At 39.0% G+C, this 21957-nt stretch overlaps 1 protein-coding gene across 1 annotated transcript in view; it reads right to left on the bottom strand.

Annotated features, from left to right (window-relative positions):
• c8h10orf67 (chromosome 8 C10orf67 homolog) overlaps positions 1-21957 on the bottom strand; it is a 159981-nt gene that overhangs the window by 104172 nt on the left and 33852 nt on the right. Inside the window, exons 7-9 of the mRNA XM_073052952.1 lie at positions 13725-13839; positions 12475-12533; positions 12098-12163 (exon numbers count right to left, since the gene is read on the bottom strand). Coding sequence (XP_072909053.1) covers positions 12098-12163; positions 12475-12533; positions 13725-13839 — 240 coding nt within the window. The remainder of the gene's footprint in view (positions 1-12097; positions 12164-12474; positions 12534-13724; positions 13840-21957) is intronic.

Here is a 21957-nt window from a genome sequence, read left to right on the forward strand (position 1 = left end):
ATCAAACTTTGGACCAGAAGTCCTGACAAAGGACCCTACACACAAGAAGGGTCTACAAACAACTGAGAGGATCATAGGGGTACCCCTACCATCCACTTGGGCATTTATCAGGAGTGCTACATATGCAAGGCCCTTAGTGTTATTAAGGATCCCACCCATCCATCCAGCACCCTCTTTCACTTCCTACCATCAGGCAAGAGATTATGATGCATAAAAACATGAAAGGTCAGGATGAGAAACAGTTTCTTTCCCCAGGCCATAAGGTGTCTGAACTCCCTGCCACATCATATTTGAAGTGTCACTACTTAATCTGTTCTGTACCTTACAATATTTAGTATTAATGCACTTCAGTTTGTTATTTAAGTGTGATTCAACTGTAGATTTTATTCTTACCTTCATAAGTTATTTTGTGTTATGTGTACTAATGTGCTTTACACCTTGGTTCAGAGAAACAAAGTCTTGTTTCTATATACATTATAAGGTTATATACATGTATATAGTTAAATGACAATAAACTTGACTTGAATTTAAAAAGACAACAGGTTTCATTTATATTCAATCTATAATGTATTGCAACAATAACATTAAATTGTAATGTGGAGATGGATCAGCAGCAACCTGAATATAACTGAAAGTGATTAAATATAGCTCAATAAATCTAACCAAAAGAAATAGAGGAATTGATAGACAGCATTCAGAAATTGTTATACAAGTTGAACAGAATCAATGAAAGGACATTGAAAATACAAAATAGAAGTAAAAGTAGGCCAGTCTGTCTTTCAGGCGTGCACCACCATTCAAAGCTATTCTTATCATCTACTTCATTTTCCTTCACTCCTTATCATGGAGTTCAAGAGTCATTAATTGACAACACAGAAACAGTCCTTTTGGCCCACTGAGTATACACTGACTGTTGAGGACCTACTTTGACATAATCCAATCCATTTTATTTTCACCACATTCCTTTAGGGTGATTTATAGTGGCCATTTTACTGAATGACTTGCACATTTTTGGATGAGGGAGGAAACTGCAATACCAGAGGAGACTAATGCAGTTGTGGGGAGAATAGACAAACTCCACACAGACAATTTTTGGAGTCAAATTGTAACCTGGGTTGCTGAGCTATGGACAGCAGCTCCACTAACTTTGCTACAGCTCGATGATCCTTTGATATCCTGTGATCCCTTTAGTACTAAGAAATAAACCTTTTCTTTTTCTTGAATACATTTAAGGATGGCATACGCTGCCTTCTGTGATAGAGATTTTCATGGCTTCACTACCCTCTGGGTGAAGATATTTCTCTTGACTTTGGTTTTAAATGGCATGAACATGTTCTAAGTTTGTGACCCCTGGTTCTGGACAAATTGGCCATCAGAAACATTATCCCAATACCTAATCTGTCTGCACCCATCAGAATTTCATACATTTTTGAGATTCCCTCTCATTTTTCTAAAATGCAATGAATATCGGCTTAGCCAACTCAATCTCTTCCCTCAGTAATCATTGCAGTAAACTACTATTGACCCGGGTCTCAGGACAGTTAGCATTTACAGGATTCCCTGTGAATGTGGAGTAGTGTATATTGAACAGATAGGACATACAGTGGAGACCCTCATCAATATCCATTTGGGTTACTTGGAGAAATCTGCGGTAACAGAACATTGCATTCACAATGAGCATAGGATTGACTTTGATGGCACAAAACTATTCTTTCACACCAATGGCTTTTGGAACCACCTGGTTGAGGAAACTATTAAAATAAAACCAGAGGAAAAGAATTTTAACAAAGACAAAGGTCTCACTCTAAGTAAGAACTGGAATTCGATTGTAAACAAGGTGGGACAGTGGAAACCTGATTGGATGAGGACTAATCAATCAGGAGGGCTGGATGACAGGGGTTAAATACCACTGGACAAGACATATCAAGGCATCATCCCTGATGAAGATGGCAGAGTCTGTCACTGAACGTCAGTTAAAATTGATACCTGTACCTGGCTGGAAGCCCAAGAAGAGTTTATTTGTACCATTGACAGTTTTCTGACTGGTTGCATCACTGCCTGGTATGGAAGCTCCAATACACAGGATCAAAGGAAATTGAAAAAGCTTCTAGGATCAGCCAACTCCATCATGATGGGCACAGCCCACCCTATCATTGAGGATATCTTCAGAAGGCAGTGCCTCAAGAAGGTGGCATCATTATTCAGGGCCCTGACCATCCAGAACATGCCTCTTCTCATTACTACTGTCAGGGAGGAGGTACAGGAACCTGAAGACACACACTCAATGTTTTAGGAACAGCTTTTTCCCTTTGTCATCAGATTTCTTAATGATCCATGAACTCAACACTACCCCACTATTTTGCTCTCTTTTCTCCCTATCTATCTGTCTATTTATTGTGTGATTTATCTATTAATTTACTGTATATTTACTTTTGTAACTTATGGTAGTTTTAATGTATTGATATACAGACTTTAGTGTACAGATTCTGGAATGGTGCAACAATAATAGGGTTGTTGTGATGGGCGATTTTAACTTTCCTAATATTGATTGGCATCTCCTTAGAGCAAGGGGTTTGCATGGGGTAGAGTACGTTAGGTTTGTTCAGGAAATTTTCCTGACGCAATATGTAAATAAGCCAACTAGAGGAGAGGCTGTACTTGATCTGGTATCAAGAAATGAAGCTGGTCAGGTATCGGATCCCTCGGTAGAAGAGCATTTGAGGTAGTGATCACGACTCTATTTCCTTTACCATATTGCTGGAGGGATAGGAGCGAACAATTTGGAAAAACATTTAATTGGGGTGGGGGAAATATGATGCTATTAGGTAGAAACATTGGAGCATAAATTGGAAGCAGATGTTCTCAGGGAAATGCATGACAGAAATATGGCAAATGTTCAGGGAACAGTTGCATGGTGTCTGCATAGGTATATTCCATTGAGATGGGGAAAGGATGGTAGAGTAAAGGAACCATAGTGTACAAAGGATGTAGAAAATCTGGTTAAGAAGAAAAGAAAAAATTACAAAAGGTTCAAGAAACTAGCTACTCTAGAAAATTACAAGGTTGCCAGGAAGGAGCATAAGAATGAAATGAAAGAGCTAGAAGGGGCCAAGAGAAGGCCTTGGCGAGCAGGATTAAGGAAAAGCCCAAGACAGTCTACAAGTATGTGAAGAGTATGACAATGAGCTGTGTGAAAATAGGACCAATCAGGTGTGATAATGGATACGTGTGCATGGAGTTGGAGGAGGTAGCGGAGGTATTTAATGAATACTTTACTTCAGTATTCACCAGGGAAAAGGACCTTGGCAATTGTGGTCCAAGCAGAATGAAATTCTTGAACATATAGACATTAAGAAGATGTGCTGGAGCTTTTGAAAAGCATTAAATTAGATACATCGCAGAATTCAGATGAGATATACCCCAGGCTACTGTGGGAAGCGAGGGAGGAGATTGCTGACCCTCTGGCGATGATCTTTGCAGCATCAATAGGGACGGGAGAAGGACCAGAGGATTAGGGGTTGCAAGTGTTCACCCTTGTTCAAGAAAGGGAGTAGAGATAACCCAGGAAATTATAGACCAGTGAGTCTTACTTCAGTAGTCAGCAAGTTGTCAGAGAAGATCCTGACAGGCAGGATTTATGAGCTTTTGGAGAGACAATCTGATTAGGGATAGTCAACATGGCTTTGTAAAGGGCATGTCATGCCTTATGAGCCTGATTGTAACAAAACACATTGATGAAGGTAGAGCAGTGGATGTAGTGTATATGGATTTCAGAAGCCATTTAATAAGGTTCCCCATGCGAGGCTCATTCAGAAAGTAATGAGGCATGGGATCTTGCTTTGTGGATCCAAAATTGGCTTGCCCACAGAAGGCAAAGGGTGGTTGTAGATGGTTTGTATTCTACATGAAGGTCAGTGACCAGTGGTGTACCGATGGAATCTGTACCGGGACCCCTCCTCTTGGTGATTTTTATAAATGACCTGGATGAGGAAGTAGAAAGGTGGGTTCGTAAGTTTGCTGATGACACAAAAGTTGGAATGTTGTGGATAGTCTGGAGGGTTGTCAGAGGTTATAGCAGGACATCAACAGAATGCTGAACTGGGCTGAAAAGTGGCAGATGGAGTTCAAGATAAGTGTGAAGTGGTTCATTTCAGTAGGTCAAATTTGAAGACAATATAATATTAATGGCAATGTTCAGGGCAGTGTGGAGGATCAGCAAGATCTTGGGGCCCATGTCCATACGACACTCAAAGCTGCTGCACAGATTGACAATGGTGTGTTGGCCTTCATCAACCATGGGATTCAGTTCATGTGCCATGAGGTAATGAACTAGACAAGACCTTAGTTAGACCCCATTTAGAGAACTGTGTTCAGTCTTGGTCATCTTACTACAGGAAGGATGCACATTCTATAGAAAGAGTGCAGATGAGATTTACAAGGATGTTGCCTGGATTGGAGAGCATGCCTTATGAGAATAGGTTGAGTGAACTTGGCCTTTTTTCCTTGGAGTGAGAGAGGATGAGAGGTGACCTGATAGAGGTGTATAAGATGATGGGAGGCATTGATCATGTGGATAGCCAGAGCTTTTTCCCATGGTAGAAATGGCTTACACGAAGGGACATAGTTTTAAGGTGCTTGGAAGCAGGTAAGGGGGGTGTGGTGTTAGAGCTAAGTTTTTCCACACAGCGAGTGGTGGGTATGATGAATGCACTGCCAGCGATAGTGGTAGAGGTGGATACAATAGGCTCTTTTAAGAGTCTCTTAGGTAGGCACATGGAGCTTTGAAAAATAGAGGGCTATGCAGTAGAGAAATTCCAGCAGTTTCTCGAGTAGGTTATATGGTTGGCACAACACTGTGGATTGAAGGACCTGTAATGTATTGTATATTTCTTTGTTCTATGTTCCATGTATTGCACTATACTGCTGCTGCAAAACAACACATTTCATAGCATTCAGTACATCAGTGATAATAAACCCGATTCTGATTCGAAACCTGTCCAAATATCTTTTAAATGATTTAATTGCTTCTACCACCTTCTCTGGCAGCTTGTTACCTATGTATATCCATGGCCCTCTGTATGAAAAGCTAGCCCTGCAGACCCCCTTTAAATCTTTCTCTTCTAATCTTAAATCTGTTTTATGCCCTACACCCCGAGGAAAAAAAGCAATGACTATCTACTCTATCTGTGCCTTTCATAATTTTAAAATTTCATAAATGCATCTAAGGCACATTAAACTGGACAAAGGTACATCACTATGGTTGGAAGAGAGGGAGGAGGGGAGGACTCCAAACCAGACTAAAATGTTGAGGTGTAAAACATCCTCTACCCAGCATTTTGTTCGCAAATGCACAGTCACTGGAGAACAAAATTGAGGAACCAAGAGCAAGATTACTGTATTGGAGAGAAATGAGGGATTGCTGGGTTCTCTGCTTCACAGAGACATGGCTCACTCTGAACAAGCCAGAAATATTGGTCAGATCTGAGGGCTTCGGGATTCACTGGATGGACTGGACTGCTGATTTGAAGGGAGCAAAAGGTGGGAGTCTTTGTTTTATGATAAACACTTTGTGGTGCTCAGGCATAGTGGTCTTGTCACACTTCTGTTCCCCTGATCTGGAACCTCTAATGATTAAGTGCCAACCATTCTACTTGCCAGGAGAGTTCTCCTCCATAATCCTGACTGCAACTTACATAACACCAAAGACCAGTGTTAAGCAAGTAATTGAGGTATTGAGTGCCATGATCAGCAAAGAAGAAACATCTTACCCCAATGCCTTTTAAATCAAAAGCACAACTTCAGTCAGGCTTGTTTGAAGAAATCCATGTCCAATTGTCATCAACATCTCAGCTACAGCACAAAGGATCCGAGCACACTTGACCACTGTTATACTATGATTGCGAATGCCTATCATTCCATCTCCACACCGCATTTTGGGAAATCTGATTATCGGGCTGTCCCCCTTCTACCTGCATACAGGCAAGGGTTAAAGAGCAAGATTCCAGAGGACCCACCAGAGGAACTGAGGAATATGCCACGTTTATCACAGACTTCCTAAAAACAGTCATAGACGAGTGTGTCCCCACAAAATAATTTAGATTCTTTGCTAACCAGAAGCCCTGGATAAACCAAGAGATTCACAGTCTGCTGAAGGACAGATAAGTGGTATACGGGACTGGTATCGAAGTAAAACACAAGAGGTCCAGGTGTGACCTTTGGAAAACCAGCTTATGTGCGAAGTGGCAAGTCCAAACCAAATTACTGAAGGATGCTTGATAGTTGTGGCAGGGCTCAAATTCTATCACTTCCTACAGAGTAAACCAAGCAACACAGGTGACAATGTTTCATGCTTGCTTTGACCATCAAAAAACCTTCACAAGCTCTCACAGCCCCTGTCGACTTTGTGACTTCAGTCTCTGAGGCGGACGTAAGAGCATCCTTCAGAAGGATGAACCCATGAAAGTTTCTGGCCTAGACGACATACTAAAGACCTGTGCTGATTGACTGGCTAAACTATACATTGATATTTGACAAAGGGTCTTGGCCCGAAATGTCGACATCGCTTCTCCCTATAGATGCTGCCGAGCCTACTGTGTTCTACCAGCATTTTGTGTGTGTTGATATTTTTAACTGCTTGCTTTAGCAGTCTGAGGTACCCACTTGCTAAAAGCAGGCTTCCATTATACTGCTGCCTAAGAAGAGCATGGTAACCTGCTTCAATGCCTGTAATGAAGTGTCTTGAGAGGTTGCTGATGAAACATATCAACTTCTGTCTGAGAAGCAACTCAGACCCATTCTAATTTGCCTACCTTCACAACAGATCTTTGTGCCAGATGCCATTTCATTGGCTGTTCACTCAATCCTGGAACATCTGGACAGCAAAGGTGCATACATCAGTATCCTCCTCAATGATTACAGCTCAGCATTCAATACTATCATCGCCTGAAAACTGATTAATAAGCTTCAAGACTTAGGCCTCAATACCTCCTTATGCAACTGGATCCTCGATTTCCTCACTTGCATACTCCAGTCAATTTAGAATGGCAACAATTCCTCCACAACTACCATCAACACAGGTGCACCACAAGGCTATGTGCTTAGACCCCTGCTCTGCTCACTTCATAATTATGACTGTGAGGCTAAGCACAGCTTCAATGCCATCTTTAAGTTTGCAGGCAACACCACTGTTGTGGTTGAATCAAAGGTGGTGATGAATCAGCACATAGGAGGAAGATTGAAAATCTGGCTGAGTGGTGCCACAATAACAACATCTCACTCAATGTCAGCAAGACCAAAAAGCAGATTTTATTACTTCAGGAGGAGGAAGTTCCTCAGAGTTATCATTTTTGAGAATCTGTCCTGGGTCCAGCATGTTAGTGTTGTTTGAAAGAAAGATGGCAGTGCTTTCTTAGGAGTTTGCAGATTCAAAATGTCATCTAACACTTTAATAAATGTCTATAGATGTGTGATGAAGAGGATATTGACTGATTGCATCACGGCCTGGTATAGAAACAGCAATGTCCTTAAAAGGAAAAGTCTACAAAAAAAGGGGATCTCAAAATGTAATGCCCTTCCCACCACTGAGCACATCTACATATAGCGCAGTTGCAAGAAGGCATCATCCATCATCAAGGACCCCCAACATCCAGACCATGCTCTATTCTCTCTGCTGCCATCAGGGAGAAGGTTGAGGAGCCTTAGGACCCAAACCACCAGGTTTAGGAACGCTTATTACCCTTCAACCATCAGGCTCTTGAACAAGATGGGATAACTTAACTCATATTCAGTTGCCCCATCACTGAATTGTTCCCACAACCTATGAACTCACTTTCAAGGACACTTCATCTCATGTTATCGATATTTATTGCTTATTTTTAAATAATCATTTATTATTATTATTATTATTATTTTAATTTTTTCTCAGCTCAAGCTGGTAAAAGCTGAGGTATGGGCATAGCCAGGCATACTCATTTCTCAATTGTGGACTTTCAGACTATTTTAGTGGTGTTCAGTATTGTGGCTTTCTGAAGATTTATCTAAATATTACTGTGTAGGCCTAATCGTTTAATGCTGCAGTGACTTTGGGATAATACCAGATGTAGATATTATTATTGGGATAATGTATACCCTGTCAAATTTCCATAGTCTTTCAATTTCCCCTTTTAACTCAGCACATTTCTGGTGTTTTTCACTTATTGATTTCTGTATGCTATGTGTGTTTAGAATGGCTATATCTATTAAGTTGTTCTTACTTGTTTATCCTGTAATATTATATCAAGATGGTTATTATGGACCGTCCTAATCTAACACAAGTTGTAGGACTCTGACAATAAAACTGGATCAGGCTTGTATTTATAGCAAGGTATGGTATCTTTTATGAGTTAGTATTTTAAAGCAAGATTTTGGTGAATGATGTTTGCTACTTGATTATACTTGTGTAAGTAATCAGACTGAGTTAACCTACCACAGGAACCTCTGCCGACGACACTACATTAATTGGCCTAATCTCAAACAATAGCGAGGTGGCCTACAGGGAAGAAGTCATCCCTCTGACACAGAGATGTCAAGAAAACAACCTCTTCCTCAATGTCGCTAAAACAAAGGAGCTGGTTGTGAATTACAGGAGGAATGAAGACAGGCTAACCCCTATTGACATCAATAGATCTGGGGTTGAGAGGGTAAACAGCTTTAAGTTCTTCAGCATCCACATCACTGAGGACCTCATATGGTCTGTACACACCAGATGTATGGCGAAAAAGGCACAACAACGCCTCTTTCATCTCAGACGGTTGAGGAAATTTGGTATGGGCTCCCAAATCCCAAGGACTTTCTACAGGGGCACAATTGAGAGCATCCTGACTGGCTCTCAATCATTGAAGAATCATTGGGGACCCGTGGCACCCCAACCATGGTCTATTCCAGTTGCTACCATCTGGAAAACAGTACCACAGCATAAAAGCCAGGACCAACAGGCTCCAGGACAGTTTTTTCCACCAGGCCATCAGACTGATCGACTCATTCTGATTAGAGTGCATTTCTATGTTACATTGATTGTTCTGTTTATTATAAATCACTATGATTGCACATTGCGCATTTAGATGGAGACATATTCCTCATATATGTGAAGGATGTAAGAAATAAAGTCAATTCAATTTATAGTGTTGAATTGTTTTATGCATTTATCGTCTGGATTTGTTGGTCTTTTGTATGTATTTTTGAAGTTTTTTGTACTAACCCCTTGATCCTGTATTGCCACAAGGAAACCCTCTGTTTCTGGGAAGAGGTCTCTAACTCTGAGCCAAACATTCGGCGCTTCCTTGTTGACATCTAATCTGCTCAAATTGTGGGGATATCTTCCAAGGAGGGTCATGCACTTCCATTGGTTAACTTTTTCTTCAATAGTGATAATTTTTTCATTTATCTGGGTTAGGCCTTCTTTTAAGTTTAGTTGTGTGTACTTATCAGAATTGCATATGCTCACATGGAATGCTGAATCTTGTTTTCTGAATATTTACATTAAGTATGTATTATTATTATTTTTTGTGTATCTACACGGTTTGTTGTCTTTGCACAATGGTAGTTTGTCCATCTTGTTATCTGTGGTATTCTATTGTGTTTCTTGTGGTCAGATGCAGAACACATGTCCTGGTTTAAAGTGCCCAAAATACAAGATAGGATTAAGGAAGAAGCTGTGCTGAGGGAATGTTAGAAGTTGGGTTTGAAGTCCAAGCTACAAAGATAATAATCTTGGAATTACGACTTGCCCCAGATGCATATTGGCACATGGTAAAAAAGATCAAAGAGTTGAATGTGTGGCTCAAAGTTTGGTGGAGAAGGAGAACTGGTGGATGTTGTATACTTGGATTTTCAGAAGGCCCTTGACAAGGTTCCACACAGGAAGCTGCTTAACAAGTTCAGAGCCCGTGGTATTACAGGAAAGATACTGGCATGGATAAAACAATATCTGATTGGTAGAAGGCAAAGAGTCAAAGAGTGGGAATAAAGAGAGCCTTTTCTGGTTGGCTGCCAGTGACTAGTGGTGTACCACAGGGGTTTGTGTTGGGACCGTTTCTTTTTATGTTATATGTAACTGACATGGATGATGGAATTGATGGCTTTGTGACCCAGTTTGCAGACAATATAAAGATAGATGGAAGGGCATGTAGTTTTGAGAAACCAGAGAGGCTACAGAAGGACTTAGATTAGGAGAATGGGCAAAGAAGTGGCAGGTGGAATTTAGAGTCAGGAAGTGTATAGTCATGGCCTTTTGGTTGAAGAAATAAACGGGTAGACTATTTTCTAAATGGAAAGAAAATTCAAAAATCTGAGGTGCAAAGAGACTTGGGAGTCATTGTGTAGGATTACCTAAAGGTTAATTTGCTGGTTGAGTTGGTGGTGAGGGAGACAAATGAGATGTTAGCATTTATTTCAAGAGGATTAGAATATAAAAGCAAGGATATAATGTTGAGGCTTTATAAGGCACTGGTGAGGCCTCACTTGGAACATTGTGAGCAGTTTTGGGCCCCTTACTGAGAAAGGATGAGCTGACATTGGAGAGTGTTCAAAGGCTGTTCATGAAAATGACTCCAGGATTGAAAGGCATGCCATATGAAGAGAGGTTCATTGCTCAGGGATGGTACTCACTGGAATTCAGAAGAATAATGGATTACTTCATTGAACCTATTGAATGTTGAAAGGCCTCAATAGAGTTAATGTGGAGGGGATGTTTCCTGTGGTGGGGGGAGTCTAAGACCAGAAGACACAGCCTTAGAAAAGAGGGGCGTTCTTTTAGAAAAGTGTTGAGAAGTAATTTCTTTAGCTAGAGAGTAGTGAATCTGAAATTCGTTGCCACAGGTGGATGTGAAGGCCGAGTCATTAGGTATGTTTAAGGCAGAGGTTGGTAGATTCTTGATTAGTCAGGGCATGAAGGGATATGGGGAGAAGGCTGGAGATTGGGGCTGAGAGGGAAAGTGGTTCTGCCACACTGAAATGGAAAAACAGACTCCTATAACTTATGGTTTTATGATTGTATGGGAAGTAGGTTTCAATTCATGGAGCACTGGCACTAATACTCTAGACAGGAGCCTATAAAAATGGTATGTCTTAACACAAACTAAGCTGGGACCTGGGTCCCGGAAAATCACATCTCATAAATAGGGCTTTAAGCTGAAGAGAAAGGGAGAAATAGGTGGGGACAGTGCGCAGAGTACAGATTCAGTTGTGAGAAATATTTTAAAAGTTAAAGAGAAATGACATTGGTAATGATAATAAAGTGTAACAGGGAGGGACAGACTATAGAAACACAGAAGTATATCTGCAAACAGGGTCAGAGCAAAAAAACCTGTAAAAGTACAAAATTAAAGATTCTTTGCCTGAGTGGGGCATTCATAACAACATAAATAAACTGAAAGCAGAGATAAGAACCTATGACAGCCAATAAAGAGATGGTTGCAAGAGACATAGGCTGGGAACTACGGTAAATATTCTGAGGAAACCTGACATTTTGGAAAGACAGAGGATGTGAGGTAAATTTGCAAATAAAAGATGAGATCAGTTCAGCCATGCAGATGTTTTTTTTTCTTGAAAAGCTTAAGATTCAGTTTGAGAGGAGATAAAGAACAGGGCAAAGTAGTATTTGGCAGCAATAATCAATGGGTCCATTAACAGAGGCCATACTGTATTATATATTGTTTGTCCAGAAATAATAGTTTATAAGAAAAAAGGTACTGCAATAATCATGAGTGATTTTAATCTTCATATAAACTGGGCAGATCAAAATAGCAAAGGTAATTTTGATGATGATTTCATTAAGAATATATGGAACAATTTCATAGAAGATAGAATAGGGAACATAGTCATAGGCATTAATGTCATAAAATATGCATAAATCTTAAATGAAGGTACTATTTAAGGCACTACTTTAAATAGTTTAAATTTATGTTTAGAATAGTGAGTTTTCTGATCAACATCATACTTGAAATTAGCATTTTTTACATTTTAAAAATGTAATTATGAATGTAAACATTGCAAATACTATGCAACTTACTGAAGCCATGATGCTTTTGTTATGATGATCAATGGAATTACAGCAACTTACCATTTGTTTCCCTTTTTGTTTTTCATTTTCCAATGCTTTTTTCAAATATTCTTCAGACTGAAGTAACTACAGAGGACACAAAAATGAAATATTTTAATTGTCCAACCTAGTTGCATGAAATTATCCTATCATTTACATCTCATTGGTAAATATGTTTCCTTCATAGTATATCTTGTATATCATATTTTACTTCAAATAATATTAGAATACCATGATTTATATGATGGTTTATATGTACTTAAAACACTCAAACATATATTGTACCTTTCATTGAAAGTTTATTGTTCCTATACAGTATATAAAACTTAAATCCTTAAAGCCCTCTAAAATAATTCCTTAAAGTGCTCTAAAGAAAATATATACTTATGAAACAATACCTTTTGCATTTTCCATTCAGTGTCTGCACTTTGCTCTTTTAGAACTACAAGTTCATTATCTGAAAATAAAGGAGAGCAGACTGTGAAAATCAGATCTTCAGATGTCTCTGTTCCTTCTTACTGCTGAAGGTCACAACCCATAGCCCACTGGAATCCATTCTGGATGGAGGACCTAGCAGGACACTAACCCTGAGCACTACCCTTGACCTTCATTGCTTTGCCCCTGCTGTTTAGCCGGCTGGTCTAATGGATATTAGGGAGTAGTTCAAGGGCCAAGTGTGACTGTGTGCCCAGCCCATGAACGTCGTTGTCTGTTAGTCACAGCCAATACAAAGTGCTTTAGCAGGTGGTTCTTTATCTGCTCAAAGCATTTCTCATCAAAAGCAATACACACCATTAAATTAGTTCACAAGCAGCAATAAGTAATATGGTATCTGTCAAGTACAACTTAATATTTTCTTGTACTATAGCTAATCAATTAAAGTACAAAGAAAAATTTTGTCATTCATTTTCAACCGAACTGAATGAAGCACTCTATTAACGTGCTCAGAGAAAGCAAGCAACAATTTGTTGCAAATAAAAAGGGTGCTCACATCACACCTATGTAGTTAAAATATGTTATCCAAATGGCAATGAAGATTTTCATGTCATTGATGCAACAACCTTCAAATAGAAAAGCTAATGAATTTCATGTAGGTGCCACCTTTGGATGGATTCATTCCCTTCATCCATTCACAAAAATAAGCTGAATCTCTTCAAAATTCAGCCAATATTGCTAGATCTCTTGTGGATAAAATCAGTAAACCAGTACAAATAAAAGGAGCATTTCATATTGCAAAGAATGTGCACCAAGTTAAAATGGATAAAAAAAACGAAGCATGCAGTTTATCAATCAAGCTTTGATAATAGCTACTAATAATGCATTTTATATCAGCTTAAGTATGATGACTTTTAATAAAACATAAGAAATAACAATCTCTATTATAATGATGCATGGATAAAAATTAACCAGTTACTTTGTGTAAACTAAAGCACCTGCATCATTTGACTGGAAAAAATAACACCTGTTGAATATTTACTTCCTCAAACAAACCTGTACACACCTTGCACATATCTATACCCAGACAAAACAATGAACAGACTTTCACTGTACTGTTAAATTGGACATTGCCTAAAAACATTTTCAGGAGATGGATCTCTCAAGAATTGTATTTATGCACTCACAGTTTATTTGTAACATCCAATATTACCTAATTTATCTATTTGCATTTCTTCCAAAATAATTGTTTTTGACATATTTTTGGCATCCTGCACCAATGAGCTAATTTGTTCCTTCAGTGCTTGATTTTCTTCAATAAGCTGTTCCTTCTCAAATTCGTTCTTCAAGTTAAAATTGATCTGAAAAAAATAACAGAACTCTTTTGTCAGGCAGAAAACAAAAAGCTGAAATGGCAAGCTGTGTAGCCAATATGAAAATGATTACACAACAGAGCTGTCATCCAACTTTCTGGCTTTTATGAATCGTTTGGAATATGAATAGGAAACAAACACAAAAAAAGAGAAATGTGTGGAGGAAAAAAAAGTAGACCCCTCCAAAACCGAATCTTGGTAAAAAGCTGCTAGTACATTACATACAAAGACAATAATTCATGGGGACATTTTATTGATGAGAATAATACATATCATACTGTTTGTGTGCCCTCATCATTCAGGTCCGTGCATTGTGGTAGCTGTGTCCAGGCAGGCAGCTGTGGCCCATCCACCCACATCCCTCTATGTGCTCAAGGACTGCTGTCCGTAACTAGGCAGGCAGGGGACTGTGTAGCCGGACAACACCAGGGGTGGCAGAGTGCAGAGCTAGGAAGGGGGCTTGTTGCCATTGTTGCCATTCCTCACTGACAGTACTGCCACAGTCATAAAGAGCACATCACATGTCAAAGTAGTGAAGTTTTCAGGCTTGAAGCCACATGGAGTCCATCAGGTCTGCTGATATACACACAGTTGGTTTTCTACTTTGTGATGGAGCCACCCGGAGATAATTCATATTCTGAACATTAACATGGCTTTGCATGCCTGTCACGCGTAGGCTGTGCAGGCGGGTTGATACTACCGAACACTTTGCTTCAACTTGCAGAAAGAACAGTTTTACCCTTTATTACTGTAAGCTTTTAGAAAACTTCATTTAAACAGTTATTTTATCCATTAATGCTAAATCAATACAATTTTAATGCTTTTTTTTCCAATTTCAGATATCTATTCCTGGAGAAAAAAAGACAGTCACAAAAAAACGTGTAAGTTCGCATTCATGAAAACTGTTTGATGTAAAGGCATATGTTTAGTAGTAAAGATTAGACAGTAATGATTTAAAGCAGTGTTCTTCATGCATACACTACTTTACTTTAACAACAATTGAATGACGTATGGATTAAAAGATGATATGGCCAGGAAACTTCTGAGTTGACCATTTTATGTAACAAATATCAGGAAGATATTTAAACTTAAATTGAATGATGATCAGAAATTATATTGAAATATTTAAATTGGTAAATGAAGTATCTTTTTTGACACTGCCTGAATACTACAAATGCATCATTGTCTTTCAAGTTTTGGTTTAGGCTTTGAACTAACAATCCTTACCTCTAGCTCCACCACTTGTTTCAGTTAAGAATTGCAAATAATTAACTATTCAAGTCTCCTGCCGCAATGAGGACACTCATTAGCAAGACAAACAAAGGGATGGTTTTCTGTAGCTACAGTCATCTGTTACACTTTGAGTGGCAGGTTTTGTGCTGGTGTTCACTGCCATCTGCCCCCAGCAGCAGTCCTGAGCTTCAGAAAAATTAAGAAACTTGCTATATGCAAGACGGGCAATAAGAATGGAAACCAGCTTTGGCCAAGTGAGAAATATTTCACTGTGATTAATTAATGCTTCTCAGACAAGCTATTAACCTTCAGTTACATTCCTAAATTTGCATACATTTTGAATGAATATATATTAAAATGGTAGTGATATTTATATTGTGCACAGATTGTAAACACCTTGCTACTCAGCACAATAACTGCAATCACTACTTTCAAGAGATAACAAAATCTATTGGTAACAGAGCTATTCAGACAGCTGACAATAATCTTTCATTGCACGCTAGAGGTCCCTCTTGTAATTTAATTGCTCAATTTACAACTTTCAGATTGATTTCCTTTCTGAATACTGAAATTTAAATGTTTGATAACAAGATTACAAAACAAAACAGCGATACATTGCTTCATGAAATTTCTGGCATCCTCTTTAATGGTTCATTTGATAGTTGACAGATTTCAGTACAACAATTGAATGATCAGCCTTGAATATATATTCAAGGCAGATGACAGTGCTTAAAACTAGAACCTTCTAATTCAGAAGTGAGTGCTATCACTGGGCTAAGCAAGTAAATACAGAATGTTGCACAAAGTGTCCCAGTCTAAACCAGATCTCAGCAACTAAATTAAAACATAAAGAAAAATTAAGGTAACTCAGATTAAGGCTTCTCTCATACCTCAGGATATGTGCTTTCTGTGCATTTCCAAAAGTGACAAGAACAAGCAAATTCACTAGGACATTGTAATTAAAGGAGATGTGCAGGGCAAGTTTCATACACAGAATGGTGGGGGCCTGGAATGTACTGACAGGGGTTGTATTGGAGGCAAATGCCATAGAGAAATTCAGGACACTCTTAGACAGGCACTGAATGTGCAGGAAGCGGAAGGATATGGACATTGTGTAGACAGATGGCATCAGCTTAGTTAGGCATTTGATCACTAGTTTAATTTGTTCAGCACAGCATTGTGGTCTGAAGAGTGTGTTCCTGTGCTGTACTGTTCCATGTTCAATGTAAAGTTATGTTAAATATTAGGCTTAATTCTATTACTCAGTCACATTCCAGGACACGTACGTCAGATTGGGGGTCCTCAGATAAAAGTGATTTAAGTTTAATTTAGGTTGTGTTAATCAATAATGTACAACACATAACATCTTAGTCTCCTGCATACCTTCCCCTCCACCCCCCTTCACTTCCCCCAATCCCTTCTTCCCTCTTACAGTTCCAACACTTAACAATAGGTTTAACTTTGACACCTCCTGAGCTGTTCACCCCTTGCTGCAGAGACCATACAGCTGATAATGTGAAATCCATTTCCCTGTTGATTCAGCTGCAGCTCCTGAACTCTGCACTAGGAATCCAGATTTAGTTTCGCATTTGGTTCTCTACTGACTGCATAATCCTGATGGGAGGATAGAACATCTCTTTCAATTTCATAGAGGAATGCCTGTCACCATCTGAAACAACCAGAATCTAGTCCCACTGAAATAATCTATATTGAAAAAAGAATATGTTGCCATTGGAGGAAGTTTATGAGAATGATCCAGGGAATGAAAGGGTTATTGCATGAAGAGTGTTTGATGGCTCTAGGCCTGTACTCGCTGGAGTTCAGAAGAATAAGGGGAAGTCTCATTGAGACCTACTGAATATTGAAAGTCTTAGATAAAGAGGATGTGGAGAGGATGTTCCAAAAGTGGGAGAGTCCAAAACCAGAGGGCATAGCCTCAGAATAGGATGCCCCTTTTGGAATGAAATAAGGGGGAACTTAGCTAGAGAGTGGTGAATCTGTGGAATTCGTTGTCCTAGTTGGCTGTAGAGATCAAGTCATGAGGTATATCTAAAGCAGAGGTTGATAACTTTTTGATTAGTATGGGCATTAAAGGTTATGGGGAGAAAGCAGGAGAATGGGGTTGAGAGGGATAATACATCAACCATGATTAATTGGCAGAGCAGACTCTATGGGTTGAATGGCCTAATTCTGTTCCCACGTCTTATGGTTTTAATAGAGCAAAAGCAGGATTCATTATCAAACTGAGACAATTATGGAAAATGGAGAATTGGCATCTGGGTGTGCATAGTGGGAAACTGATGTCATTTCACTGACTATGTAGGCTGAGAGAGTTGAAGGGGTTGGATGTGGTGTGTGATATAGTGGACATAGGACATAAAGCAGGTAAAAGCCAGGAAGTGTAGGTTATGTATTATTAGTACAGAGATGAACAAATGCCGAATGATGTATGTAGGTAACATTCTAATCAGAGAAAAGACAAAAAAAGCAACTGAGCAAAAAATAATTATTCCACAATGAGTTATTTGGAATGGGGTGAAAAAAATGTCTAGACTAGTCAGTTTCAGACTAAAAGACAATAAAGAAGATTTTTCAAGCCTCTTGTAAATAAGAACTGATGGGATTAGGAACTGAAGTGTTGAAACAGCAGAGTCAGAAACAAAATTAAGTACAGAACAACAATGTTAAGAAATGCACTTGGACAACTTGTGTTTAATTCTTCTAGTGCAAAGAAGACTACATCATGAACACAACTGTCCATTTAGTGGCAGAAAGTTCTGTCATTATTAAAATGGTAGTGAAGATTGGAAGTTTCAGATGTACAAGAAAGAATCAATTTGATTGGAGTTCAGATAATGGAGCAAAATAGAAATGAAATCACTGAACAATGGAAACAAGAGGCTTCCAGAGAAGTCTTTGTTTCTTAAAGCCAGGTATAAAGAGTTAAAATGAGATTGTGAAATAATGGGATTTGAAACAGTAGAATGGTGCAGCAGGAAAGTACAGCTATGGCAAGAAATTCATGGATTCAGTATTTGGTTGCAGGGTCTGGGTCCAAGGAGGATCAAAAAGATAAAACACATACTGTAGATGTCTCCCTTCTTCACACTTCCTTTCCAGTCTTAAGAGCCTTAGTCCAAAATGTTAACTCTTTATTCGTCTCCACAAATGCTGCTTGACCTGTTGAATTTTTCCAGCATTTTGTGTGTGTTACTCTGGATTTCCAGCATCTGCAGAATCTCATGTTTATAATTTAGGAAATTAATTGAGAAAGCAAAGAAGTGAGATTGGAAGCCAAAGACTGGCAAAAAAATGCTTGGTAAAGGAAACAAACACATTTGACAGTGCTTATTGTTATGGTTCAATACAAGGATTCTAAGGCAATAAGGATAGTGATCTAGGGGCCTAGATAGATGTAAGAGCAGCAAATAGTGGTTATTATTGTAACAAGACTTAACAATGAGTTGAATTGGCCATTCAATATTCCTGATACTAGGATTTTAGATTAAATGGATCAGGAATTAAAATAGGAGGGGCACAGTATCATTGTTCAAGAAAGGAATATGCCAATGAGAAGGATTGAAAAAAAATCAACACGGAAGTCATATGGGCTGAATTAGCAACAAAAGGGTATAACATTGCTTAAATTGTAATAATAATGTTCCCAATAGGGAGCTAACAGAGCACATATATAGGCATATTTCTAAAGCTGTAATAATAGAGGTTTCCAACTATCTATTTTATATCCTTTCCACTTGGATGGTCTCAATTAATGACCAAGTGGAAATGGTATCAAAGAAGCATACTTTTGGAAATATAATCAATTGAAGATCTATGCTCAGCACATAGAAAGCTTTTAGGATATGATGCTGGGCAAGTGGAAACTGTAGTGGTTGGATAGCATTTTAAGGGTATATTCAGTTTGAATTTGTGTATTTACTGGAAAGAATGACCAACAACATGATTTGTAAGTTTGCAAATGACTTCAAGATTAATGTTTGTTGTTAGATTGGAGAGTAATCTTTGCCTCCAGAATCATGTTGATGAGCAGATGAAATTGACTGAGAAGTGGCAATTTAAATTTAATCCTGAAAAGTGTCCAGCGATGCGTTTTAGGAGAATTAACAAAGCTCGATATACACAAGGACCCAGGAAGAACATTAGAGGAATTGTGATCATGTGCAAGGATCCCTGAAGGCAACTGCACAGGTAAACAGGATGGTTAAGTGAGCAGAAGGAATGAATCCCTTTATTAGCCAGGGTTTAGAATCCAGTATCTGAGAGATTATGGTACAACTATACAAGCTGCATATTACTTGCGCTTTTGATGTAGTGTGCAGTTCTGGTCACCACACTAAATGAAGATATCATTGCACTGTTGGGGTGCAGAGGATATTTACCACAATATTATTAGTGGTAAAAGTGGGCTTCCTCACTTTTGCCCCTCTGACCCTCAAAACAGGTGTCCCTCAGGGCTGTGTCCTAGGCCCCCTCCTTTACTCTCTGTATACACATGACTGTGTTGCCACCCACAGCTCCAATCTACTAATTAAATTTGCTGACGACACTACACCGATGTGCCTAATCTCAAATAATAATAAGGCAGCCTACAGAGGAGAAGTCATCACCCTGAAACAGTGGTGTCAAGAAAACAACCTCTCCCTCAACGTCGCTAAAACAAAGGAGCTGGTTGTGGACTACAGGAGTAATAGAGACAGGCTAACCCCTATAGGCATCAGTGCATCTGGGGTTGAGAGGGTGAACAGCTTTAAGTTTCTCAGCATGAACATCACCGAGGATCTCACGTGGTCTGTACATACTGGCTGTGTGTATGTGGCACAACAGCACCTCTTTCACCTCAGATGGTTGAAGAAGTTTGGTATGGCCCCCCAAATTCTAAGAACTTTCTATAGGGGCATGATTGAGAGTATCCTGACTGGCTGCATCACTGCCTGGTATGGGAACTGAACTTCCCTTAATCGGAAGACTGCAGAGAGTGGTGTGGACAGCCCAGCGCATCTGTAGATGTGAACTTCCCACTACACAGGACATTTACAAAGACAGGTGTGTAAAAAGGGCCCAAAGGATCTTTGGAGACCCGAGTCACCCCAACCACAAACTGATCCAGCTGTTACCATCCGGGAAACGGTCCCTCAGCATAAAAGCCAGGACTAGCAGGGTCCAGGACAGCTTCTTCCACCAGGCCATCAGACTGCTTAATTCATGCTGACACAACTGTATTTCTGTGTTATATTGACTGTCCTGTTGTTTATAATATTTATTGTAAATTACTATAATTGCACATTTGAACAGAGACGTAACGTAAAGGTTCTTACTCCTCATGTATTTGAAGGATGTAAGTAATAAAGTCAATTCAATTATTGCCTTGAAATAGTGTGTTTGAGCTTTAAGGAAAGACTGGATTTATTTTCTTCGGAATGACAAAGGTTGAGAGGATATGCAATTGTGGTACAAAAAATAATGATAGCATAGATAGAGTAGATGGTGAGAATTTTTCCTCATTAGCAGAAATGTTCATAAACAGAAGGCTTAGATTTATGTGTAGGATATTTTTAGGAAGAATTATTTTATTCTGAGGGTGATTGAAATAATGGAGTGATGGAGGCAGGCACTCCTACAACAGGAGTAAAGAAGTATTAAAATAGCATCTCAAACTCCATGACATGGAAAGTTATGGCCAATTACTGACTATATTGGTGATCTGTTCCCAATTGCCAGCTTGGACACATTGTGCTGAAGGGCTTGTTTCTGTTCTATATGACTATAATTCTGTTAGAAACTCCAAATTGGATGTAAGCTCAATTTTGTTAAGCTGAGTTATGATTTATCAAAAGTGAATTTAAATCAGCAATGTAAAGGTAAATTAATGTTAGACCAGTGGTAGGCACTTGAGGAATAGTTGGTAGAAGATCATGTAGAAGTTGTTATGTATGCACTTAACAAAAGGAAGAAAAAGAAAGATTAGCTTTATTCATCATATGTGCATCAAAGCATCAGTGAAATTTGTCATTCCTCATCAATGATTAACACAGTCCAAGAAATGCATCCTTCAGTGTTGTAAGGAAAGACGAGAAGATTCTTATTTGTGGTACCATTGTCTAAAAAGGGATGAAGGGAAATGCTAAGTAATTCCAAGCACATTAGGCTAATATTGGTGATGCACGAACATTTGGAAATAATTCAGAGGGTTGTTATATGTGTACACAAGCATTTACAAAGTGGCACAGTTTAATAAGGACAGTTGGTCTGCTTCTTTTAATGGAGGGTTGTGAACAGTAAACGACGTCACAAAGGTTATGAGGCTGTGGGTTGCTGTCAGCTGAAAGGCCTGTTCCTGTGCTGTTCTGTTCTATGTACTTCAGTTGGTGAGACAAGTGAATTTGATGATGTATGCAAGTTCTATGTGGCAGAATGAGATTGTATTTATTCTTTTGGGGAGAACAAATGACTCAGAGAGATTTAACTAAGATATATAAAATTACAAGAGGTGTACAGAGGTTAACCAGAGTGATCTACTTCACTAACACAGAGGATAAAAACCAGTGAACAACAATTTAAGTTCATTAGCTGAAAGATCAGCAGAGTTAAGACAAAAGGTTTTCATTCTGTGACTGATCTTGGTTCGGAACACATTTTCTGAAAGGGTGATGGAGTCAGAAATCCTCATCATATTTAAAGTGTGCTCCGCACAAAGAGCCTTAACCATGACAGCTTAACATTTGAAATCTTCACCTGGGGATCTAACAGCTCAAAGATCCTGCAGAAATACTGTATCTTCTAAAGTTCAAGTTTATAGAGAAATTCACCACTGTGGAATTT

Source organism: Hemitrygon akajei, chromosome 8 (genome assembly GCF_048418815.1).
Source record: "Hemitrygon akajei chromosome 8, sHemAka1.3, whole genome shotgun sequence".
NCBI classification, from domain to species: Eukaryota; Metazoa; Chordata; class Chondrichthyes; order Myliobatiformes; family Dasyatidae; genus Hemitrygon; species Hemitrygon akajei.